The sequence below is a fragment of the Drosophila subpulchrella genome, unplaced genomic scaffold, assembly GCF_014743375.2.
Source record: "Drosophila subpulchrella strain 33 F10 #4 breed RU33 unplaced genomic scaffold, RU_Dsub_v1.1 Primary Assembly Seq354, whole genome shotgun sequence".
Lineage (NCBI taxonomy): Eukaryota > Metazoa > Arthropoda > Insecta > Diptera > Drosophilidae > Drosophila > Drosophila subpulchrella.
Window position 1 is genome coordinate 10,488,819 of NW_023665577.1, and position 26,378 is coordinate 10,515,196.

Sequence of the window (26,378 nt, forward strand, 5' to 3'; positions counted from 1 at the left end):
CTTCGGGTGAGGCAGGGGAATATACTACATATATAGTATTTATACACTATATCTGTGTATACTGGCTGAGTGCGACACATATCTAAGTATCTGGCGGCTAATTTATGAATGCAAAACCATTCATACCACACGAATTAGATGACTGCCAGCTGATGAGCGTGTGGGCGTTGCTGTAGCCAAGAAAACAATGTCAACTGCGATCGCTTGGGTTTTCGTCTCGGCCTCCGTCATTTTGGCCGTCCGTGTGGGCCGGGAGTCTTAACAAATTGTCACCAGAAATGGCCGGAACGCTCGAAAACGTTTAAGGTTCAGCGCGATTGTTGTGCCTTCTGCGGCTGCAATTAAGCCAGATCCCGCATATTTGGCAAGCGCCAAAATGTATTTGATTTTATGGTTTTTTATTTGCTTTTCGTCATGAACTCCATTGGCCTTGGGCGCATTTGCAATTTCGCATTGTACTCGCATTTAAGCAAAAACAGAACGAAAAAAAAACAAATGTTTATGGTGCGTTCAAGTAATTTCATTATTCGGATTTTGTGAATTTTTGCATATTTTGTGCATATCTTTTCGGTTTGTGGTTGTGGTTGGCATAAGGCATTGGCTTCTAAATCAACAGTGGGTTTCTGAATTATAAGTCGGGTAAGATTTGAAGATATGAAATATTATTATTATTCAGTAGGGGCTTTAGAATTTTTAAATTTCTCTCCAACTAATTACTTAAATATAAGCTCCTCTAAAATCGCGATTGATTTAAATATACTGCGCCAATAATCACTAATCTTAATATTGACTAAGTAAACAAACCATTTATTATTTAAATCAATTTGTTAAACCAATAATCCACAACTGCCGATATCGATTGCTGAACCACAAACTTATAGCCCCCACTGTACTGCAAACGATTCGCATCAAGGCAAAAATAAACATTTGTTAATCTTACTTGTCTTTTTGTGTTTTAATATATTTTCTGCTTTTTTATTAATGACTATATACAAGCCAGCGACAGCAATGACAGTTTTTTATGCATTTTTATTAATAAATTTGTACTATCATAAAGCTGTCAGTGGCAACTTGGTTCACACGCTCAGAGTTCCATGGTCTCCATTATATTTAGTATCACTTCTGGCACGACATTAATATATCAATTGGTTCATCTGATTTTTCTCGAGACACATAAAGTTTTGTTAACAAGATTTAAAAATGTAAATTGCATATGCAAGCGTCATTTTTCGTATCTGCCGGACTTTAACCCACATTTTGGCAAACAGAAAACAAGAGTTGTTGAAAGTTGTCGCCAAGGAAAAATAAAAAACATAAATAAAAACGATTCCGTTGACTCACCACCAGCTACAGCCATTAAAAGTGAAATAAAACAAAAGAAAACACAATTAATGCTGGCGGAAACATAACAGCAACAGGGCTAAGAAGAAAAACATAAAACAATACCCCCCGTAAAAAATAAAATAGGTCAACGAATTGCGAGCAAAACAAACGCGGAGGAGGAAATGAAAATACCATCAGATGAAACCAGGAACCCCAGACGAAATGCTCCTTAAAGCGTAAAATCATTTGAGGTGAGGAGTGAAATATAAATATTCCTGATCACAAAGGAAACAAGTGAAATTGAATGCAGACAAGCGAACGCTGTGCAAACATGGCGGAGAAAATTATTTTGTGACCCAAAGCTAGGAAAATGTTCGGAATGTATATGTAATGGTTATTCCCCCCCGAATTCCCCGACGAAAATGTAATTGGCTTAAAAATTAATAGAAAACATTTTCGATACCGTATTTACATTTTCATTTCATAAAGAACTCGTCAAACAAAATGTTTAAATGCACGTATTTCCCCGTTTAACACGTCCGCATTTTCACACAATGTTTTTCTTTAAATTCCGCAAATGGTTTGCATTGCAAATTGTTTATTTATGCACCGTGAAATATTTCCATTGATTTTCGACGTGAAAAATAATTGAGAAAAAATCACGGCAAGAATAAATCTTCACCTGGTATTGCGTTTTTCAGCGAAATGGATCTAACGAGCCCAACAAATGGGTAAACACTTGAACAAATACAGAAATGATAAAACGCACATTAAGCTAACAATAACACGGAATACTATACAAATTGTTAGTTAAATAAACCAAATTTTTCGCTCGCCAGCCTTTTCTTTATCGTATTTTTTTTTGTGTGACGCTTAAATAAACATCCACATTTTGAGGCTTGTCGCCGATAATGCTCTTTTTGTGGTTTAGTCTGGTTTAAGTAATTTGTAAATATATACAAACGTAGGTAATGTCATAAAATTAATAATTTGCTTTATTAACAGAAAGCTAATAAATATTATGGTAATAATATGACAGCTTGCGCAATTCCAGAGGTGAGGATGTTTGCCAAGTAACGTTCTTTCTATTATTAGATGGTTCGATAACTTTTATTAGTCATTCCCCATAGAGCGAAACGAAGATTGACGGTCCGTAAAAGTTTTGCGAGAGCTAACCAAATAACAATCAAGCAGAAGATTAAATGTGTGAACATTCCCGATAATCATTGTTTTTGAATAAAATATATATCATGGCTAATTCAATTGTAATTAAACCAAAATTAAAACGTTGTTACCAGCTCATGTTAAGCGACACTTGGAACCAGTCAGCCAGTCGTTCCGCTAATAAATCGCAGCGATTACAATCTCAAAGTATTTACTTAGTTAATCGCACACAATGCCGTCAGGTCGTGACTAATTTTTGGCTAATAAGCCCAAATACTTTCGTATTTTATATACATATTTTTATTGCTGCCGGATTTAAGTAGCCATTGCCATTTAATTAGGTACCGTAAAGAAATATAGAAAAAGGTGGCGGATATTTAATGGACACTCAATGTGACGATGGCTCATCGCTGTCCCGTCTAAGGGTATTAAAATTAAAGCCCCACCCGCATTATAAATATGGCCAGAGCCAATGATTTTGAAGAGGAGAAGCATGTGACAACCATCGAATGGCAGAAAAAAAAAAGAAAATGTGTCAAAGTAAAATCCAAGAAAATGCGGCGGGAAAATAATGCCAAATGGCTTTTCACATGTCGCAGACACACTGAGCCACTTTGTTCCACATTTTTGATGAACTTGCTGCTCCGAGTCACGCCAGAATGCCTCATGAATTTACCCATAAGTCTTAAGCTTTAAGATGAGTTGAGGATGAGGTGTTGGCTGAATCGAAAGGAAGTGAAATGTTCGGTTTGAACTTTCAGTTTTTTCCAGAGACAATGGGCCAAAATGGAAAGTTGTTGGCTGAAAAGCAAACACACACGCACTACTTCAAGTCAACAGCATTAGGCACAAATTATGTTACGCCTCGAACGGCATTTATGTGGGTGGCACATCATCATCATCATCATCATCAGCATCAGCAGATTATGGCGATTTTTCACTTGTACATGAGTACTCAACACGGGCAACAATGAAAGAAAATACCTGTGCGAACGACTTCGAGACAGCCTTGCAACTTGACATTAAGCCTGCAGAGCTGCTAAAATCAGTTGAGAGCATCAAAATGGGGAAAATGGGCTTGGCCTGGCCTAAACGTTCAATCACCATTGGCAGACACTTCAACGAAATTAAATACGTGTCAATACAATCGGCAGCAATCAAACAATTAACGAGAAACAAAAGGTTTAAGGTAGTAACACATCGGAACCATGGGTATTTTGATTTTTTATCCAGAAGCTACATCGTTTCCTTGCATATGGTATTTATAAAACTTTGGCATTGAATTTTAACATTTTTATTACTAGGTGGGGGGAAATACCTATTAATAGTGTTATCTATGGAGGACGTCTAGATGTCTTAACAAATTCTGACAAAATCAACAATGATATAACCAGGGCTTCTATCCAACGTAAAGTTATCTTAAAATATACTATTAAACCCAGCTTTCTAAATGCTTTAAATGTAACATATTGGCTCATATCTCTTTAAAATTCCTTACAAATAATTTCCAACATTTCTGGCGAACTTTTGAAGTGATTCACATCGGGTAATAGGTTCTTCCCACTGAAAACTGAGAATGACAATTGCATTGAGTCACGAGCAGAAAGAAACAGTTTCACAGCTGTCCGGCTCATTAAGTGTGTGTCCGCCGTAATAACCAATCCGCACTGGACCAACTTCAGTTCGTGAGAGCCGAGGGCAACCGCAAGCAAAGAAAACAAACAAGTTTGCAAAATTGCTGGCCAAAAGAAAACACATAGCTGCCGAAAATAAAAAAAGCCAACATACTTAAATCAATTGCAAACTGCAACTTGTCGTTGCCAAAAAACATTGCAAATGTCTGGCAGTGGTTGTTGTTATGGCCGGTGGTGCTGAGATGGCTAAGATGGCTGTGATGGTGGTGCAGCACTGGTTGTCTTGAGTCAAGCGAAGCAACTAGCCGCTAATCAATCAGTTCCCATGAGCACAATTTCCAGCAAAATGCCCCACGTAGACGGGGGACTGGAGAAAAGCCCCAAAAACGAACCAAATAAATATGCAATCAATGCGTAAATTGCCAAAAAGTAAATGCCAGAGGAAAAGTAGAAATGAAGTCCCTAAACGGATACTGAAAGTAGGACTAACTGGAACCCAATTTGCAATACAATTTTAAAGATGCATTTTAAATTTGAAAACTTATAACTTACTTCCCTTATACTAACCACCTTTTAAAGCTTATTTTTTCCATTTCACAAAACCTTTCCGTCTCCTTTTGGTTGCAAAAATTGCTGACCACATTATGAATGCCCGCAACGAGGGCGTCGCTAAAATTGGAACCAAAGCAGGAAGCCACACCCTGACCCTGTGCCAAAGAAATACACCCAAATATTTAATTAAGAGCGGCTTCCTACGGATGGTCTAGGGTTGAGTTCAATAACGCAAAATTCTATTGACGGGCAAAAAAAAAGATGAGAAAAGAATCTGAATAAAACTGAAACCTTTAGTGCATAAATTTCATAGCTCAGTGGGGGCAGCGAGAGATGAATGACAATTTACTCATTTGCCGGTTAGTCACAAAAAAAAAAAGCTAATGAAACGGTAGTCGTCGACGACACACGCGCCCATTTTTATAAAGCAATTAACTGTTGCTGATTTTATGGCCCCGGGGCTCATAAAACTTAGCTCAACCAACAATGATATGATGATGGGCCGGGGCCACCCTTTGCTCCCCGCTCGTTGTTGTCCGATTGCAATGGCTGCTTAAACCAATTAAAAGCTAACAATATCTAGTATAGCTAATAGGCGATATGTGTACTCAACCAATCAGGTTAGTGGATTTACTTCTACACTGCCAGCCGACGGCATTTTGTTCTTGTCGGAGGCGCTACTGTAGGGTGCAGATAAGGAAACTCACCTGTAAAGAAACGGAAAAAATATATTACAGATTAGATAAGATTAATACAATGCGATGGCGTTGATGGGAAATGAATTTACGAACTAAAACAAACAAGAAGTGAAAGATGGATTTATGGTACAACTTAAAAACAACGTGGAAAAGTATACATTCATTTATCTTAGTTTTCAGGGCTAGGAATTTATCTAGAAGGCTTAAACTAGTTTTCTATAAGATAATTTTCTCTTGAAATAAAAAAAAAGTTGAAAGCATCTTTGTACCATTGCTCTCTATACCCCTTAAACGCCCTTTCATTCCGTAAACATTTCATTCGATCATAAAAAGATTAGAACCCTTGAAGATGGCGGCATTCAACGGTTGAATTCACAAACTTGAAAGCCTCAATCAACGGGAAAAACTCTTCTAGCCACATTCGACTTTTGTTATTTTCTCGATTCGGGGCCATTATTCTATTTCTAAGCATATTTATAGGATGCCCCACACTCCCAAACGGTTGCCACTCCTCGCGAGCTGCCATCGCTTCTGGCTTGTTTATTTCTGGAGTAGCCGAATGACTTTTCCGGACTACGTGTGGGGAACACAAGCCAGAAGAAGATGATTCCGGGGGCCAAGAGGCGAGCGCGGACTGATGGCCACCACCACAGAGTTCACGACCTCTTGTATTATGATTTTACAACAAATTGCCTTCGTTTTGTTTGAGTTTTGGGCCATTGCATTGGGACTTTGCTTGATTAATTTTCCTTATATAAAATACACAACAATTTTGTTCGGTCAGTTTTGGGAACCTGTGTAAACACGGAATATTTCCACAAAGAAAAATAAAAACGCCTGTGTTCCATCAAATTCTCGTTATCCCTTGGCGTGTTTTTATTACAAAAAGTATATGTATGGAATTATGCGATGTACATTTTTAAATATATGTATACATTTTTGTTTTGAAAACTCACAGCTTGCGTTCTAACGGAAATTGAATATAATTTTTTTGTTAATTGAAAAATGTTTGCTTTCGGTTGGCCCATAAACTTTGCGCTATTGGAAAATTATTTGTAGCTTATGGCATTTGGAGAAAGTTGCAGTTGCTGCCGTTTTTGGATCGGGCAACTTATGGCTGCTTATGTCATGTTTATAATATTTTTTCTCCTCACCCATAATTAGCCGAAAGCCATTCGATGCGGCCTAAATTTAATAGATCGAGTACAAGCGATGGTAAGTCTGGACTTATCATATTTATTATATCGTGTGACACAGGCATCAAGGTAAAAAAAAAAACCTCTTTCTCTGCCAACACCACTTGATCACCACCTACCCAAAAACAAAATAGTAATGATATATTATGTACTCAATAGCCACCAACACGTAATTGTGGGTATATAGCGTAATGTGCTTGACCAACATTGAAGTGTGGCCAACAACTCGTTTTGAAACAAAAGCCAAAGCTGCCGCCTTTTCTTTTTCGTCGTCGTCGTCGTCGTCTTGCCTTGAATGGGATTTATTATAATAATAAATGTCTTTTAAGTACGCATACGCACATGTATGTAGGTGGGTAGTAGTTTAGCCTCTGGGATTTGGATTTGTATTTGGATTTGGGCTGAGTGTGCAACTTGTTCTTAACACCTTTGCTTTTCCTTTCCCTGTTCTTTCTGGCCTTTTCGCCCACGTTTCTTGTTTATTTTTAGTCTGGCGTCTGCGGGCTCTCCTCCCTTTTCTTTTATTTTCTTTCAATTTATACATATTTATTTTCTCACTCGTTCGCCTGTCTCCGCCTCAAGTGTCGCTTTGTGTGACAAAATATTTATCTGTGGGCTACGAAAAATGCGTGGAAAACCGGAAAAGCCTACGTAAAGCTAAGAAAATGCAAGTGCACTCGATCTTAGCCTAGAGTCGTTTATGCATATATATTTAGACTCGGAGTCTATAGCAATGACATTCAGCTGTTGTCATGCTGTTGATAAGCTACAAGTCGTCCTTGGCCAGAAAAAAAATATGAGGAGGACTGAGAAGATGTTGGTAGTGTGGGCAGTTGGCTATTTGAAAGTGAGGCTTGGGCGAAGATTTCAGGGCCATAAGTGCTTATAGAAAGTGTCATGAATAAATTAATGAACAACCCACTATTGTACAGAGTTACCATGTTAAAAAATAAATATAGGAAACGGCATTTAAAGGCTAAAGCTTCTCCTGTTCCCCTTAAAAAAAATATTAATCATTTATACTTCTCAGTAATTATTTGAATACAACAAATTATTATAATAAATTAATTGCATTAACCATTCGAAGTATTTTATTATACACACAAATGCACTCATTTTGCTTATAATTCCGAACCCGCATTTAATCATTTCAAGTCTACCCAATAAGGAAACTCGTCAATTTACATAACTGCATGAAATACAACCCTTTAATTTGAATTGCTCGGATACAATTTATTTGAGTTCAGTCACTGCGGTTCTCCTCCTCAATCGCCTGCGAGTTCCTTGAATAACTAAAAAGTGACTTCATTGAGGAGCCGGGCAATTAATTCATACGCCCACAGCAGCCACATGATTGACATGAGCAGCGCTTGGGCGTCCATATAAAATGGCTTTTAACCCAAATACGCAGCTACAAACAAAACGTGGCTGGCTAACTCAGCACGACATTAAACATTTATGGCATATCAAAAACCAAAGCCAAAGAAACTGCCAAAAATGAAAATCAATGAGCCAAGGAAAAGACACGCAAAGTCAAAACCCAATAAAAAACAAAAAAAAAATTGAAAGCAAATGCAGCGACATTTCCTCCCCCGCACTTTGGACATCAACAGCTGATGGTAAATGCAGGAATAAGGTACCTAATTAATCCAATATAAAAACAGTTTCTTTGATATTTCTAAACCTTTTACTCAAAACTTTTGGATAAGAACATTTGGCACGTTTTAGCCCAGTGCGTTTGGCAAAAAAATAGCAAAATACAAACGGCTGCAAAGACCCCAAAACGAAACAACAAAAATGCCATCAGATACAAAATGCACAGATACAACAACAGGCAGCTACAGATACAGATACATCCGACAGGTTAACACAACAGAGGACGTGACAACGACGGAATGACTCTGGCTCACAAGATTCATTCATGCTGCAAAAAGCAAACACGCGTATCTTCTAGCATTTCCCAATTGCACTTAAAGCGTTAAAAAAAGGTAACGAAATGGAGATACAAAGATACATAGATTGAGGACACTTGAGCTACGAGTGTTACAGCTACTTTTCAGTAGCAAAAAATGTTTAAAAATGTATTCTCTTGGCGGTTAAATACTCTTACTGTACTTAAAACATTGAATATTTTTTTAAATTTGCAAGTGAAGAGTAAGTAGAATGATCTTTTATTATGATATAATATTAAAGGAAATACTTTTTAGAGGGCATTGATTTTATTTTGCATTTGATTAGTCAAATTCCTAGAACCCTCAAAGGTAATCAACTACTTAGCTAACTAGCGGATACTTTCCAGAACTACTTGAGGCATGGAAACCAATTTGCATGCTCAACGGTATTTGTATCTTGATCTAATGCTTACTATTTTCTCTTCCCCTGTTTTTATGTTCTTCATTTTTTTGTTGCCTTACGCTGCTGTTAATTGTCTCGAATCAATGATGCTGCTCATGGCTGTGAATAAACCGAGAGATAGGCAACAACTACAACTATTCAGCCAGAGTATCTTTATCTCAATCTGTATCCGTAGCAGCTTTTTTGGTTTTTTGTTGTCTATGTTTGCACGTTGTCGTAGTTTTTTGGCTCTAAGTTCGTCGTTTTGTTTTCCCACCTATGACGCATTTTTTGGGTCATTGTTCATGTTTAGTTGTGTGCTGGGATGATTTCTTTTTAATGTTTTTTCATAGTTTTGAATAGCAGAGCACACGCCCCTAAAGACCCAAATGTGGGGAAAGGCATTTGTCGCCCAGTCTGTTGACAATTTGACTTTTGTCTTAATTAGTTTCTTGTGTGGTTGTCAAGTGAATGCCTCATTATCTTAATTCCCCACTTATACGTTTTATTTGCACTATATTAAGATTGAGGGCTTGTTGGTGCTGTCTTAACAACAATTTTGTCTGCTCGGAAATCAGTCATAAATTATAATCTTTAATAATTTAAAGGAATGAAAATAAAATGCATACCTTCAACAATTTATTCACCCAGTCAGACACAATAAAAGTTTGACTAGCAAAGAAACTAGAACTATTTTCAAATTACTCAAACAATGTTGGATTGGCTGCCCAGGAAATATTTTCCCTTTTGTTTCGGGGTGGAAATTTGCTCGGCTGCCCGCATTTCACACGCCAAACAGAGTTAATGGCTGGGGGGTTTTCGAAAGCAATTGAAAAATTAAATTGATTACCGATATAAATCGAATGGCAAATGCACATTGGTACAATAAAAATGATTCACTTGCGGCCATTTCAAGTGGCATCCATCGCCATCCTCATCGGATGCCCATATAAGTCGAGGAGTTGCAAGTTCGGGTTGAGAATCGCAGATACAGGCGACCATATGGCACTGAAAGCCAAAAGGCAACTTCAAAGGCACCAACATCCACAATGTTGCCTCTTTGTATCTCTGACTCAAGTGTGCCTCGCCTTCGGGGCTCCCTCCATTTGTTTTTGGTTTTTTTCCCTGCCCGCCTGCGTTTGTTATCAAATTGTTCAATTTGTACAGCTCGTCGGCTGCCTGCCTGGTGGCATATTAAAGCAATTGTCTAATGCCACATGGCTGCCGCTGCTGGTAGTCGCGTGCCTCATCTCGGGGGAGGCAGGGTGGTACACAGAAAAAAATCAAGAAATACCAATTATTCAAGCAAAAATTAAAGGGGTCCTCACAGAAAAATCTTCAAAACAAATCATTAAATCCAGCTTGAATCATATTTGTAATATTTTTCAGCTAATTCAATATAAATAATAAAAATTTGTATTATAATTATTAAAAATACTTTGATTTCAAAGTTAATTACTCATTTTAATTTCTATTATTACCCACAATAATGGAATGTATCTAATAAAATTCGTATATATAGTTTGAACGTGATTATTTGTGATTTGTTTCAGTGCAACGATGGGGGAGTGGCTCTGGAATGGGGCGCCATGCTGAAAATCCATGTGTTGTGTGTTTTGTGTGTGGGTAAGAAACTCGAGCATGTGAAAAATATTTTAATTACGCGCTTTCTTTGTTTCCCCATTATATTTTTGAGTTGGCTATTTTTGTCAAAAATAATTCGTTCTGCCACAAAAACAACAACGAACATTTGATGCAGCCTGGCTATCAAATAACTTGCCAAATGACGTAATCTCCGGTTTTGAGTGTGTGTGGGTGAGCTAGCTTGAAAATTGAAATGGTGCAAAGTATGGAAAAAAAGAAGAAGATGTATGTACACATAAACATAGACGTTTTTCAAGGAAAACGCTAATTGAAGGCTGAGTGTGTGTTTTGTGCAGCTGTTATATTATATGAAGATACATGAGAATTACGTCTAGAAATTGAAACGATTTCAATTAAAGCCGCCGCAACAAGTGGCCAATAAGTTAAGCCCTTAAAATCTGTTGAAATGTTCCAAAGCATACATTCAATGCAATCATTAGATAATAGGATTGCGAGCCATCATCAAATCTGTCCACTCCCAGGCACTTTCCATACCAAATTCGATGAACCGCATCGAAAACTTAACTTAACTTTCGCCCCATTGGACCCACGATCAATGCCCTTTTGATGCCATCTACTAACTGTTTTGCTCGATGGCTTTATTCGCTTGGCTTTTTAAGCCATGGTCAACTTCCGTGCAAACGCATCGGTGCATTTTCGGTCGACAGCCAATCACAAATCAAAACAAAGCACCCAACGATCGATGGTCATGACAAAAGATTTTAATTGAATTTGAAAACGCAATGAGACGTGTATGGGCAGGGGCTCAAATCGAATCGAATCGGTTTGGATTGGATTGGATAGGATCGTATGGAATCGCATGGAATGGTATGAAATCGTATGGGATCGATTGCTTTTTGTGCGGGTGGTAAGGGTAGGAGATGGGGATTGGGGAAACGTGGAGGGTTACGCGTTCCGCATAACAATTGTCAACAAATTTATGAGCACGTCAGTTAGGGAACCTGGAACCCAAACCCGAAAGCCGTGCCTATGAAAATACTAAATTAAAATGCTCATGGCAGCTAGCTGCTATTTGTGATACACAGAGAAAAACCATCAGAAATCACATTTAACCACTATTAAAATGGTTTACTAGAATATGTAAAGATCAAACATGTGTTTAAGACTTTCCTTTGAAGAGTTTCATTATAAAGTTTATTAAAATTATTTACTACAAAATTAGAAATAACCTAAGATACTTAAAAGAAACTGTTTTTTAATGTTTGCCTTGCATCTGATAAAAAAACAAATCGATCGTAACGCTGGATAATCAATCGAACGAAGCAAATGTATCTTTTTTAAATCGAGGATGGGCCAACTCATTTCCAATCATTTGTTTGTCTTTCAGCCTCGCTTTGTTTGCATTCAACTCGGATCCAAAAGACCAGAAGTCGCATTAATGTCAACGAGGCACTTCAATTTCCGATATTAATGACTCTACCAATCAGCGGACCTTCCAAAATCAAAAAAACAAAAATTCTGGTCAAAAGAAAACAACGCCCTAAAACGGTGAAAATCCAATGAAACGAAATTCCAACAGCTATGGTGGCAGGCGAAAAACCATTTTCCAATAATCTAAATTTAGATGAAATGAAACACATTTCAAATTTTCATGAAAACCGTCGGACGGGAGTGAAAGAGAAAAATTTCTGTATCCGAGAAATGCCGAGAAACACATTCGGCAAACTATATATACACGCTTCTTTGCTTATATATGTATATAGATATACATATATATAGATACATATATCGGCCATATAAACATTCACGTTGCGGGTGTACGTAATTTGATTTTGGTCTGCTCTTTTCTGGCTTTTATCTCGCAGGTTCCTCGATGCACAAGATACAAACTTGGATGCGTATCTGACAGATATATGTATACACCTTGGGCTGCAGTAACAGCGAGCACAATTTCTATAATTATAACGCCCAGGTGTGGGCACAAGCCCCACCGAATTTGAAAACAAAAACTAGGAATTTATCATGTCAAGGGGCTTTATTTGATGACTGTTTGCCGTCCTCTGCCCAGGTAAACAAACGTCATGCGGAAGATGTGATATCTGCGAGACCAAAATGATATCTCCGAGTGCGATTATAGTACGTGCAGTTATGCTTGGTCGCCGGGTAATACGAGATCCGAGATTGGAGATCGGAGAGCCTCTTGACGTAGCGACGTCTTTTTTTATTGTTTTTTTTTTTTAATGAATTCACACAGTCTAGGCACACTTCAACTGTGCAAAATGCGACGACTATGAATAGCGGAGAGCCGAGCAGCAGCAGCAGATACAGATACGGCCGAGATACAGATACAGATTCGGGCGAAGAAACGTGCTCCAGCGGCGTGTGTCATAAAGCTATAGCCTCATACATATCTAACAGATACAATGCGAGTGCCTGCCTTTTGCTGGCGGCCAAAACTTATTCTTCTTTTTGTTTTCGGTTTGGGGCGTGAGTCAGATTCAAAAAGCAAACAACACACTCGTCAGAATAACAACAAAAATTTATGTCAGCAGTGCCAAAAGCGTCGAACGAATGAAGACGATAAAAAAAGGCGGCAAATAAACAGAAGGAATACTATGTACAAACACATATAAATTTACAGTGGGTTTCGTGAGTATAGAATAACGATTGATTCCAGTTCAATGAGCAAACAACAAATAAAAAGCATTATTAAAGAGTCAAAGTGTATCTTATGATCTTAAATCTATTAAAGTCATGTCTGTTTTAAATAAATTTGGCATAAACATTAAAAACTTCCAGGAAACCCTATTAAATTTACTAAATTACTACCTGTATTTAAGATTTGAATTAAATCTAGACATCCTGAATAAAATGCAAATTTGAAATTAGCAAAAATGTTTATGCAACGCATTTTTATATTTTTCAGGAAACAATGGAATGTAGACTGAAATGCAAATTTTGCATTATAAAAAATTGTTATGCATCTCAAGCGAATTTAAAGCAAATTAGAAGCCGTTTGCTCAAATTTATACCAAACACATTAAATACTGAAATAAAAATGCCGGATATTATATTAAATTTAAGCTAATTCTTTGCCTTCCCTGGCACTGAATTACAGCTGCGAAACGCACAGTAAGCACATAGATATTTCCACACAGACAGAGCTATTCAAATGTAATCGCAGGCTGTGCATTTCAAGTGAACGGGCGAGCGCCCAACAGGTAGCCAACGGATGATTGCGACCAGAACCCCAAGCCCAAAACCCGAAGCAAACATTGCTGCACACCCGCAATAACAAAAGCAAAAAAGTATAGCAAATAAAACTTAAGTAAAAACAGCAACCGCAACCTCAAAAAGCGGCTATTGCTGATGTTGGTGTTGCTTGAGGTGAGGCAGGAACCTAATTAGATCTCTCGCAATATCTCCGACAGACACAAGGTATATGCAGGTATATTTTAAAAATATTTTAAGCTACTTAACTTTTTTTCTGTTTAGTAACATATGTACACATTATAAGTCAGCAAAATGCTTGTATATTCTCGGAAATATTTAAATACATTGAGAGAGCATTCAAAAATGCAACTTAAATTGACAATTTGAGAGGGGAATGATTTTATTAGATTCTGATTGCTCATAAAATAAACAATTACTGGGCAATGTTTTGATTGTAATCCAATAGGTAGTACCTTATAACTGAGATATAAAACAATTAAAATTTTTTAACAATATTTAACTTGATTTATTCTGAAACTCTTATCATTTTTTGTGGGTTTGAATTAAAACATGATTAATTCAATCATCAAAATGAAAGGCATGCAAGAAATGGCACATAAAGCTCAAGTCGAAACAATACGGATCATAAATATTGTACCCTCTGGGAAAAAGGGTAAAGCATAAGCTCTTTTTGGGTTGCCCGAACCACCGCATGTGAGTGTTGAGTTTGGATTTGGCCCGCATGTCAAGCTAACGAAAACAAAAACAACCCAGCGACGACAGCAATTGAAAAGAGAAAGTTGTAAAAGAAGAAAAAACACAAAAACTTCTAGCAAGTTGAAAAGTTGAAAGCCGTAAGCGGTTCGCAAGCAGCATGGGGATATGCTTTGCTATATATATACACTATAGTGGACAGCGGTCGCTCCGGGTTCCCAGGTCCCAGATCCCAAATTCGAAATCCCAAATCCAGTCCAACACCCTCCCACTAAGCTGATAAGCCAACGAGGTGGCTTCGAAATCTCTGGCTTCGGTTTATTTTGTATTTTTCTCTTCCTCGAATTTTTGTGTCTGGTGGAACGAGTTTTACAAATTGTCAACGCTTTGCTTTTAGCAAATACAATTTGTAGACAGGCAAACTAGTTTGCAGCTATGCCAGAAACGAAACCAAAACAAGAATAAATACGGGCGAGTTTTCCGACTATACGATACCTGGTAATCAATAATCTGATCGGTCTAGATAAGGTCAAAAAGTTCTTGGATATTTTCTTAATGAAGTGGAGATTACGATTTTGCATCTTATTATTAAGATTATTTGCAATGACTAGATTACTTATGATCACTTTGATTAAATTCCAATTTCTTATAAATTAATAACCCCACATAACTCAAATTATAGAGAATTTTGTATAATTTATTATATTTTTGAGCCAAAAAAAGGATAGGGTTCCATAAATACTGACCCTCATATGAATCAATTTATATGAACACTTGACTGATATTAACACAAGAACTTGATATGATCTAATAAATTGGGCTTAATCAAGTGTTTATAGCTTCTATGTCTTAACCAGGAATTTTTAAAACTAAGTACCGTACATACCCTGGCAACCTAGCGGTACCTAGCAATCCGCAAATACCGCACCACGAATATCTGAATCTGTGTATCTGTGCAACATAATTTTGTCATTACGAGGCGACACACACACCCTCGTGACCGGCCTGCATATGGGCAACAGATGTTGGGCAAATACAGAAACGAGAGCTGCGATACACGATATATAAGACACAAGATGCGACCAGGTAGTGCCACGCCCCCGCCCCTATCCCGCCCCGAAAGTTGACTTTTGTTGGTTTGTCTTTAAGAGTGTTTGCTTGGTTTTCTTTTATTTTTCTTTGATTTTTGGGTTTGGAACCGGGGCGTGGGCAGCGGCGGTAATTCGTGCATCTTTCGGTAAGTTTGCTACACTTTTGGTGCACAGGAAAAAACAGTTCGATATTAATACGAAAAATACCAAGTTAAAGGGGCATTACAATTTCTTTTTACTAAGAAATTTAAATGATCGAAATAAAAGTTTAGTAAGTATAAAATGTTTCAATTCTCAAATATTCCAATAATAGATATTAAATCATATGATATATCATATTAAATTATCATTCTTTGTGGGGGTTCCCCCCTGGGGTTTTGGATCTCCATCACCCTCTCTAAAATATCTCCGTTTCCCCTCTTTTTTGTGTACGAATGGCCGAGTCAACAAAGAATTCATAATAAGAACAACAAAGGCTGCACAGGGCAGTCAAGTGTGGGGCCAAAAACACAAAAGGAGAGAGCGCGAAGAGAGTGCAAGTAGTGTGCGCTCGCGAAGAGGCGCACAAAAAGGAAGTAACTAAAAATAACAAACATCTCGTTTGGACTTGTAAGGTGGAATGAACTCAGAGACCGCGATGGAGGAGAATAGGCCGAAAAGGAGACGCCGAGGAGACCAACCAGACACGCCGAGATCCATGCCCCAAAACCGATCGAACTACAGTGATCACTTGGTTAAAAATCCCCTAGGAGTGTTACATTGCCAGAGCTCTCAAATGAAGATGAAATCACCACCTAAAATTAACAGTCTTCAGTCATAGATTCTTTTAGATTTTCACTAGGGATATGTGCTATTCTAAATAACTGCAATCTGCGTAGTATGTAGTGTAGTATGTTTATAATAGAACTTGCCAGATTCGGTGAATTGAAAATGCTTTACAAACCATTTTTAATCAATCCATAGGGAATTTTTTGCATTCTTTTAGTGTACTTTTTCTGATTTTCTTAGAAACAAGATTTCCTTAGAAAAACGTTTAGTATTTTCGGTATTTTCAGAACTCTTAAAAATCTCTCACCATTTATTTAAAGGAATACCTTTAGATTTGTCCTTTTTTTGACTCAAAAAATACAAAAAATTGTGTAAATTTCAAAATCTGGTGAAATGCAAGTCACCATCTTTAATTAGAAATTACACAAGTAACAAATAAATATGAATCCGAAAACAAAAAATACTAATAATAACCAATACACCTCAAAATTTTTAAATTTTACAATCTCATAGATCTATGTATTTATATGGCTTTTCCTCAGATATCTTATTTTTGAAGTCGCTAGTAAGGCGTTTTCTGTAATTCCTAGGAAATTGGTGATATCACGTTAAGTTAGCCATAATCTTCCCTAATTAAAATCATTACATCTCGAGTCAATAGTAATGTAGAATTAGATGTTTTAATGGGTTTCTCCCTAGATTTTAGATATCCTATTGATGCAATCACCTATAGAAATGATATGGGGGATTCCCCTGGACCGAGACGACTTCTTACCTTCGTCCAGCAGCCGTTCGACGTGGGTGAAGACATTGGGGAAGGCGGCCAGCTGCTTGCGGTCCTTGAGCAACTGGGCCAGATAGTCGGCGATGCTCTGTGTGCTCTGCTGCTGCTGCTGCGGGGTCAGATGCTGCGGGGTCATGGGGACCACCACCTGCGGCGCCTGCTGCTGCTGCGCCTGCGCCTGAGCCTGGGCCTGAGCTTGAGCCTGAGCCTGGGCCTGAGCTTGGGCCTGGGCCTGCTGCTGCTGCGCCACCGCAACAACTGCTGCGGCCTGTTGCTGCAAGTGCTGCTGCAGTTGCTGTTGCACAACGGCTTTGCTCTCACAGACACTCATTTTGCTGGCGTGTGTGTGTGTGTGTGCGTTTGTGGTTTTTTTTTGAGGGGGAACTTTTGTTTTTGTTCTCGACGAGATTCTGGTTTACAACTTTCAACTTTCCTTGAGCTTGGGTCTCTGCTTTCTTTACTTATTGCACACTTCTTATGTTTGCTATCTTTAACACGTTACTGTGGGAGTTGGGAAATTCATTAAGTTTCGTACGCGAGAAATATTCAAAACGGAAAACGAAATGAAAACAACTCCGCCCAAAAGTATTTTTTACGATCTGCAGCAACAACAACGGCGCAGCGCGAGAGAGAGAGAGCGATGAAACGGAGAGAGAGCAAGTCGAAAGCGAAGACAGAAAATTCCTCGACGATCTCTCACTCACACACGGACAATGAACAGTAAAACTGTATAGGCGACGGACGGAGATGAATGAAAGCAGAATGTCAAAATAGCTGCCTCTCTCTCGCTCTCTCTCTCGATCATTTGGCTGCTGCAACAAAAAAATAACTATATATATTTAAATATTTGTTATATGCAAATTAATGTTCTTATTTTCAGTGGTTTTGGGCCAGAAAAGGATAAGTTCCTTTGCCTGGATATTCAGCGAGTGGACAATCCCACCGAAACGAACACGAAACGCTGAAAATTTCGCAGAAATATGCACAGTTGCTGATTATGTATTTGTTGTTGCTGCTGCTGCTGAATGGCATTTGGATTTTATTCTTCATTTCGTTTGGCTTCGAAAGTTTTTTGGTTTTTGAAACACACTTCTCTGAGGATTCCTTCTATTTGTTTATTTGATATATGTGTATATTGGTTTTATTCGAGTCGGGGAATTGCGAACGGATCTCGGGACTTTTACTGAACGATTCCTCCTAGTTTTCCTAGACTTTTAGAGACTTTGCGCGACGCAGAACCGAACACCACCATTAATTTTCGACGAATGATCTCTCTCGTCGTCGTCGTTCGCCCTCCGTCCAAATTTTACAAAAACAAAGAAGAGAAAAAGAAACTGAATGCGAAGCGAAGAGCACAAAACGTTGTAAGTGTGAGATCATGGCTGTGCGATCGCTGGGTGGTGTTTTTGGCGCGCACTCTCCTCTCTGCTCTCTCGCCGCATGACGTCACAAAGCTAGTTTTGATTTGAGAAAATGTAGTAAAAAAATTAATATAGACCTAAAATTAGTTAAATTTGCACATTTTATTTCTCTATTTATAATATAAAAGCGATTTTAAATTTTAAGTGTTATGACTTCACCATAAATGACTACAAAATACTCACAAATCTAGAATATTATTTCATATATTAAATAAATAGTTTCCTATAAAATCGGAATAAATTTAATATGGCTTATCAAAGTAATTTTTTTATTTTCCATCATCTATAACTTATTAAATAAACAATTTCATACAGTTTTCCATACAAACAACCAACTTTTCATACTTTGTGACGTCAATCTCTTTGTGGCTTAGTTCTCTCGCCACCGTGCGAGATCACTTAGCAGCGTTGCCACCCCGTACAAAAAGAGTTGCGCAGCTGGTTAACTTATTTCACATATTTTGCCCCAAAATGTGAATATTCAAGTTGATAAATGTCCGAGCATGCCCAAAACAACTAAATACAAGAGTAGGTGATTAATTTCCGGCCGTAAGATGCCCGGTTAGTTTATTAATTAACTACTTAGTCACGGCGTTGCCACCTGATGCCTGGGTGGGCCACAATTTGGCGCGTTGGCGTTGCATTCGAATTAATTAAGACAGCCATTTTTCGCTCAGAAAAAAGGTAACCTCAGAGGTCAATATGACTATATTCATCGTTTGATCAATGGATCATTTATTGGCATTTGTTATTAGCATTCAACATTTTTCCATATAACAAATTGCATATCCTTCAATAAAAATCAGTTAGATTCCTAAAAAAAAATACTGAATGGGGATAGTGAAGTACTAAATTCGTAGAAGCGAAAATTTGTCACTGATTCTGAACACCCTCTGTCTGAACATACTATTAATATTAATTGCGCACGGAAATTGCTGGCAGATTAGAACCAAGCGGCATTTTGTTTTGCTGGACATATATGCGGGGGCTATCATCTGGGCCCCAGGCCCAAAACACCATGCAAATGAGCCCCAAACCCGTACTGGCCAAATGTTGGTGTTAACTTGGTTAACTCCGCCGCGAAATGTATGTGGGAAAATTGGCATTCGCGAGCGTTTCGATGGACAAGGCCGGCGACAACTTTTACTTTCCATTGCAAAAATAAGCTTTTCGCTATCTTCCGCGTATTTGGCGTATTTCACATAAGCACACCGCACAGGAAAAACATTTGGATAATTAAAAGAGCCTTTTAAAATCTTAATACAGGTTTTGAAAAAATTAGGTATTTATTAATTTTATTCATCAGTTTCTCAAAGTATTAACAATTTTGGGGTTTTAAAGACAACTCTCATTTAGAGACTGCAGAATGTTAATTTTTTAGATTTCGAAATATGTGTTTTTAGGTTATGAATAAAATATCAGTATTATCAGTATTTAAATTTATTTAAACGTCTGGTTAAACTTTTGGAGATTTTTTCTTCCAAAAATGTTAAAGATTTGCATAGTAATATATATATTTTTGAGATGTTTTAAAATACAATTATATTTTTGGGATGGCCATGAAAATAATTCGCAGTGCAGTGCAGCACCCGCACTTAAATGAGACGTGAAAGTTTGGAGTGGAGGAAGACTTGGATGGGCATTGGATTGGCCGTTCCATTGGAAAGCGGCGCCCACCGGACCTCACCTTACCAGGTTTCACAGCCTGGCCACAAGTCCCACCAAATTCGTGTGCACTTGGCTCACACCGTTACCGATCGTATTGGATCGGAACATATTGGTCTGTGTGTGGGCCGACATTATATTAACGGCCCCATTATATAGTTTTACTGCCATCGAAATATGTGTCAATGTGCGTGGCGATTGAGACATTGTATGCTTATGGATTTCCGATTCAAATCTGTGGGGAAAAGACCGTGGCCCAAAGCCCTTTCCAATCCGCACACCCACGTCGCCGAATGTTTCTCTTTGGACATCTGGCAGATCCAAAGTGCCAAGTTTTCCGTGGGCCGTTAATCTCTCCAGGGCTTTGGAATTTTCCTTTTTTCGGTCTTGGTAGTGGTGTTTCGCATTGTATGTAGGTCACTTTAGGTAGCTTTTCGGTTTTTGGAAAACCGAAATGCCCGCAAAACAAAAGTTTTCTGGCAGCTGTAAAGTGCGGCGAGAAAAATGCTTCAAATGGCGGGACTGAGTTCTTAATTCAAACTGGCAAGTCGTAAAACTTTAAGGAGATAACACGTATTTTTGTTATTTGTTTAAATATATCAGTAAATAACTGAAATAAATAATTTAAAACCACATTTTTTAACAAACACATACATATAAGTTGTGATAGGTTCTTAACTTTAGATTTGAATTTAGTTTTTTAGATGTTCCAGAGTTTTGTATTTTTGCGTCTTCTTCGATTGAAGTAAGTTATTAGTCCTTATATGGCTTTGGACAGAAAAATATTGCATCTCAAATGCACTTCAATTGTTTGACCAAATTCCTGCTTATAAGGAAGTGGTTCCAAACCGCCTTTCGGAGTTAACACTCTTTGCTGGCCGAGAATCCTTTTTTGTACACTGCACGTTTCTGTCAAATGCAAATTTGGCCAATACATTTAATGGCTTTCGGCTTTAAACGACGAATTAAGCATTCTTTTTCTTAATTTACCGCCGACACAGAAATCCCCTGTGTGAGAGTGTGTAATTAGCAATATGTTGGCCAAAAAGCCAGGCAGTTGGCCATTAACCAGTTTGTACTTGTTTCCATTACGCATGACACGCGGCCATGTGGGCGCCTCCGGTTTTCCAACTTTTGTGTTTTTCACTTTTTCAGTTCCACAAAGAAACCGAGCTGCAACACCCACACAGATGGTGAGTATCTGTCAGATACACTCGCTCACATGTGCAGGCCGAGCAGCCAACTAAGGTGTCCAAAGAGGTTTGCTTTTGATCACAATTACAAGTGGTTCTGATTCAGTTTTGGTAATAAATAAATAGGAATCCTCCCTTGTTTAATGTTGTTAGATATTATGAGGATTAATAGCCGTCGAAGAATTATTTTGCCAAGATAATTTTCATAAGGTCAGAAAGATTCTACGGATCACTAAGTAATATTAAAAATATATCATTTATTCTATGTCTAGCATACTGAAATCATTTTCTTATTTTCCAATTTCTCCAATATTAACCTAAGTGGATTGCTGGCAAGTCCTTCTACATACATATATTCTTTTTTTTTAACAGAAATATCCCAAATCCTTTTATAAAAATAGAAAGTTATGAATTTTTCTATATGAAAAACATAGGCCTAACACCTCAATTTTATGGAATCGTTTGTCGCCTGTGCGAATGCATTTTCTGTGTCACCGCTGCCTCCCACAGGTGGAACCAGTCGTTTTCCATCCATTCATAAAGTTTCCACTTTGCATATTGTGCTCGGCCAGCTGATTGGACCCAACAAGCCGCAGACTAAGCAAAACTAATCTAACCACGATCCGCAAAGTGCGCATGAATGAGTAAACTCAGGCGCGTTGGCTTTTTCATTCATAGAAACGTCGTTAGCCTGGCTTTTAGAAACAAGTGTTAATGCCAAGAGGGGAGGGGGAAAGGGGGTGGGGCGTGTGAGTGGGCGTTTGGCGCTGCGGTCTTCAGCATTCGTCACGCCCACGCCCCCAACAACATATAATTTGCTAATACATTTCGATGGCTGCCGAGCGCTGAGCACTTACAGTCGAGCATCTATAACTCAAATGTAGTCCAGTCTAAAATTAAGAAATAAAGGAAGTAGTTTCCTAAAATGTTATACTATTAACTACTAAAAATATATCTTTTAAAAGGGCATTTTACTGCCAGAATCATAATTCTTAAGAAAATCTGTGGGTACTAACAGATAGTTTACAAAAAAGGTATTATATTATTTTTTAGTTATACTAGAACATTGGTTAAAGCAACTTATAAATCTGATTAGGTTGTCAATATAAAACCTTTTTTATAACCAATTTAAGAAATTTAGTTCAATGGATATTTTTAAGCCTAAGAGGCCTGTAATTTCCCAACTATATTTCGGTTATGTGGGTGATGGAATCTGTATAAAGGGGGCGAGCTAAACAAGTTTTATTGGAAAATTGTTCGCGGCCCAGTGGCTGTTTCAATTGGCAAATGCATGTGCAGTGGGCGCCCGTAAGTCAGCAATTGATTAAGCACCCGATTATCGATTAGTTGGGCCAACAGCTCGTCGCCACAGTTTTAGAGGAGCTGGGCGAGCGTGGGCCATATACTGGCACAATTTAGCGGGTGAAACACGAAATAAAAAGCCCGATCGCCCAAATTTGGGGAGGCGACTCAGCTCAACTCGACTCGACGGCGACAACAATAAACATTTGAAACAAACAAGCCACAAATAAGGAGAAGCCACATCCGCATCGAGAGATCGAGTGGGATGCGAGTGGATGATGATGCCCGGCCAAATGGTTACGTGAATTCGTGAAATGAAAACATTTAGTTTTATATCTTTTGCCTATATGTATACACACTGAAATAAAGAAGCAGATTTACACTACGCAATGGTATCTCTGCCTAAATCTAACAACTAACGCGTAAACTTCTTGGCCTGGTCGCGGTTGACCTGCTTGAAGTGTCGCTGCTTGGAGGCGGATCCCTCGTTCATCTTCTTGTAGAATCCGAATCCGCCGCCGCCCACCCTTTTCTCGGGTCGCTCCCGCTTGGCCGCGCCCACCTTCAGGTCGACCACGGGCGGCACCAGGAAGCCAAAGCTCTTCGAGACCGCCTGCAGGTCCAGCGTGTTCACGTTGAAGATCTGCTTCAGCTGGTGCGAGTCGTAGGCCCGCACGTACGACTTGAACGCCTCCTTGGCCGACTGGTTGAGGAAGTAATTCTTGGCGATCAGTTTCTCCAGCTAAAATGGATAAAAAATGAAATGTTATAAGTATATAAGGTAGGAAATCTATAAGCTTTAACTAATCATACTACTTATTCCTTCTAAAAGTAAAAGACAGTGATGTATAAAGATAGCCTTCCGAAATTTTTATCTTAGATGTACTTTCTTAATCTTAAGGAAATTGAATATTAATTAAAAACGATTTAGAAATCGTTTTAACATATCCTATTATTTAAAGCACACATTTTTTAGATATTTCAAATATCTTGATATGTAACTGACATAATGTAAGTACTTATTTTGGAAATATTAAATGTTCAATTAGGCTGAATTTTCTACAGGAAGTCAAAATGTTTAACACTTAATTTAAAACACCCACCTGCAGTTGAATATCGGCTATCTTCTGCCAGGAGAACTCGAATTCATTGAGTGGCACCTTGGCGGCCTTCAGGTAGCGCAGGAAGCCCAGCTCCTCGGGTCGCATCAGGAGCAGTGCGTGACCCGACGTGCCCGATCCTCTGGCCGTTCGGCCCACCCTGTGAATATACTCCTTGGGATCATCTGGGGGATCGTACTGCACAATCCAGTCCACCTGCGGAATGTCCAATCCACGTGCCGCCACATCCGTACATAACAGGATGCCCGATTCGGCGTTGCAGAACTGGAAGAAGGTGGTCGTTCGCTTCGTCTGCTTCTGCTTGCCATGGATGGAGGTCACCGGCAGGTCAATGTAGTTGAAGAGCTCGTGATGGTACTTGACGGACATGCAGGACGAGAAGAACACCATCACCTTCTTCTTTCGGTTCTTCTTGAGGAACGTGAAGAGGACAAGCAGTCGCTTCTCCGAGGGGCACACGATATAGCCCTGCTCGAGTCCATCGACCGTCGCCGTGTCCTGGTTATCGTGAACACCCACATAGATGGGTTCCGACTTAAGGGCCAACTTGGAAAGGGCATCTATACGTGCTGTCTGCGTGGCCGAGAAAAGCATGGTCTGACGACGTTCTAAGGGGATTAGAAGGATTATTATGACTATCAGAACGTTTCGCAGCTATACTTTACTCACTTGGCAGCAGATTGATGATTTGCTTGAGCTCCTCCTCGAAACCAATCTCAAGTATCCGATCCACTTCGTCGATAATCAGGCACTGCAGGTTCTTGTACAAAAAGTCGGGCGAGTTCTGCAGATGATCCAGCAGACGACCCGGTGTGGCCACCAGAATGTTGATGCCCTTGCCCAGTTTCTCGCTTTCCACCTGGCGATTGGAGCCGCCCATTACCAGGCCGTAGGTGTGATGGTGGTGGGCCATCAGCTCCTTGAGCACGCCGAATGTCTGCATGGACAGCTCCCGCGTGGGCGAGATGATGATCACACCGGTGCCGTTGCGGGGCATAAAGCGCAGCTTGTTTATCAGCTCAACGGCGGGAATGAGAAAGGCCAGCGTTTTGCCCGAACCCGTTTGAGCAGCGCCCACCAAATCGCGTCCTTTGAGCAGGGGCGTCAGTGACTTCGCCTGGATTTCCGTCATCTCGGTGAAGCCCATCTCCTTGACGGCACGCAATGTGGCCTCGGAAACGGCTCCCTTAAGTGAGGCAAAGCTGCGATCATCCGAGTCCCGGTGATCCAGAGCAGCCAGCGAGGATTCCACGGTGAAGGGCTCATCGTCTTTCGCTGGCTTGCCATTCTGTGGCTTCGACTTGTTGGGCAGCAGCTTCGTTTTCTTAGCGGGCACAGGTTCGTCGTCAGCTTCATCTGTAATGAGTGAGCTATGTTAATAAAGATTTATCTTGGCTTTAGTTAATTCTTATCTAGCATGATTCAGTTGGTTTAAAAATGCATTTCATGCCTGCTCTGGCCAGCATTAACTCGCTGAACCTGAGCTGCTCAAATTCGCCTTTAAAAATCATCATTATTTTGGGGATGTGATGGAGTTCTTTGAGGATTTTAAAGCAATAAAAAAAGATATAGTTTAATACAGTGACTATTCTTATGGTAATTTGTAAGTGATAGTCTATTCATTTACTGTATCTTTAGAATACTTCGTTTGGTCCTATTTTGACTATTTTTGTCAAGTCTTTCTTAATATCTTAAATATTTTTGATAACAAAGGTAGTAATAAAGGTAAATGGTTACTATAAAGCTTATAAAAGTAAAGTTAAGTATTATAACTTCCCCATGAAAAGTCTGAACATTTGAGGGGGTTAATAGACCATTACTAACCATCTTCCTGCGCAGCTTCATCACTCCCGCTGGCTGCATCTTCTTCATCTTCGCTTTGGTCCTCCACATCCTGCTCCTCCTGCTCATCATCATCATCATCTTCTTCTGAATCGGAATCCGAGTTGGCCACCTGAATTTGTTGCTTCTTTGGCGGCTGTTTCTGTTTCTTTTGCTTGGGCAGCGGCGCCTCCTGGAAATCCTCCTCTAAATCGTCATCTGCGCAGGGGCAAATACACATTTAACATTTATATAATCCAGAAATATCACAAATCCTACCCTCATCCTCCGCCACATGTTTTTTGCTCGGCTTCTGCGGTTTTTTACTGGGTTTATTGCCATTTTGTTTGGGTGGCTCTTCCACTTGGGGCTGCTTTTTTCCCTTCTTCTGTGACAGCTCCTTCTTCATCTTCTCCCGCTTTACTATCTTCTTCATCAGCAGCTTCTCCCGGATCGACATAATGCTATGTTAGTTGGCTTTGTAAAACACTTTAATGGTTAAAAACAGAATTCTCGAATAAAATAAAGCGCGCACGTGTTGCGGCCCACAAGTGCCATTCACCCAGATGCAAAAATACCATGGAATACGGTCTGCCTAAAATGTCTGGTCGGTGACACCGCTAACTCATAGTGCGTACACACACCAATTTGTGGGCCATCTCTAATTGTTTTTGTTGTGGTCACCTGCTTCGCAACACAAAAAGTTGTAAACAAAGTAACAACAAATTGATTGAATGGAATGCCATTAAATTTTAAGAAATTGTAGACTTTTTAAAAGT

The 26,378-nt window shown here is 39.1% G+C and overlaps 2 protein-coding genes across 8 annotated transcripts in view; both read right to left on the reverse strand.

Annotated features, from left to right (window-relative positions):
• Window positions 1–18,350, reverse strand: part of LOC119561081 (protein held out wings) — a 38,642-nt gene extending 20,292 nt beyond the window's left edge. For 4 of the 7 annotated variants that reach the window (XR_005221058.1, XM_037874941.1, XM_037874940.1 and 1 more), the window contains exons 1-2: window positions 18,167–18,350; window positions 17,068–17,577 (exon numbers count right to left, since the gene is read on the reverse strand). Coding sequence is in view for 6 of the 7 variants with exons in the window: in XM_037874941.1 (XP_037730869.1) it covers window positions 17,068–17,407 (340 nt within the window). In the remaining variant the exon portion in view is untranslated. The remainder of the gene's footprint in view (window positions 1–17,067; window positions 17,578–18,166) is intronic. The other 3 variants (XM_037874943.1, XM_037874942.1, XM_037874945.1) reach the window with 1 other exon arrangement.
• Window positions 18,351–22,967: 4,617 nt separating this feature from the next.
• Window positions 22,968–26,164, reverse strand: LOC119560622 (probable ATP-dependent RNA helicase pitchoune). Its single transcript, XM_037874161.1, has 5 exons — window positions 25,879–26,164; window positions 25,603–25,818; window positions 24,448–25,134; window positions 23,761–24,386; window positions 22,968–23,399 (listed from the first exon to the last, which is right to left on the reverse strand). Exons 1-5 carry the CDS (start codon window positions 26,057–26,059, stop codon window positions 23,073–23,075), a joined length of 2,037 nt encoding a protein of 678 aa, XP_037730089.1. The 5' UTR covers window positions 26,060–26,164; the 3' UTR covers window positions 22,968–23,072.
• Window positions 26,165–26,378: the final 214 nt, after the last annotated feature.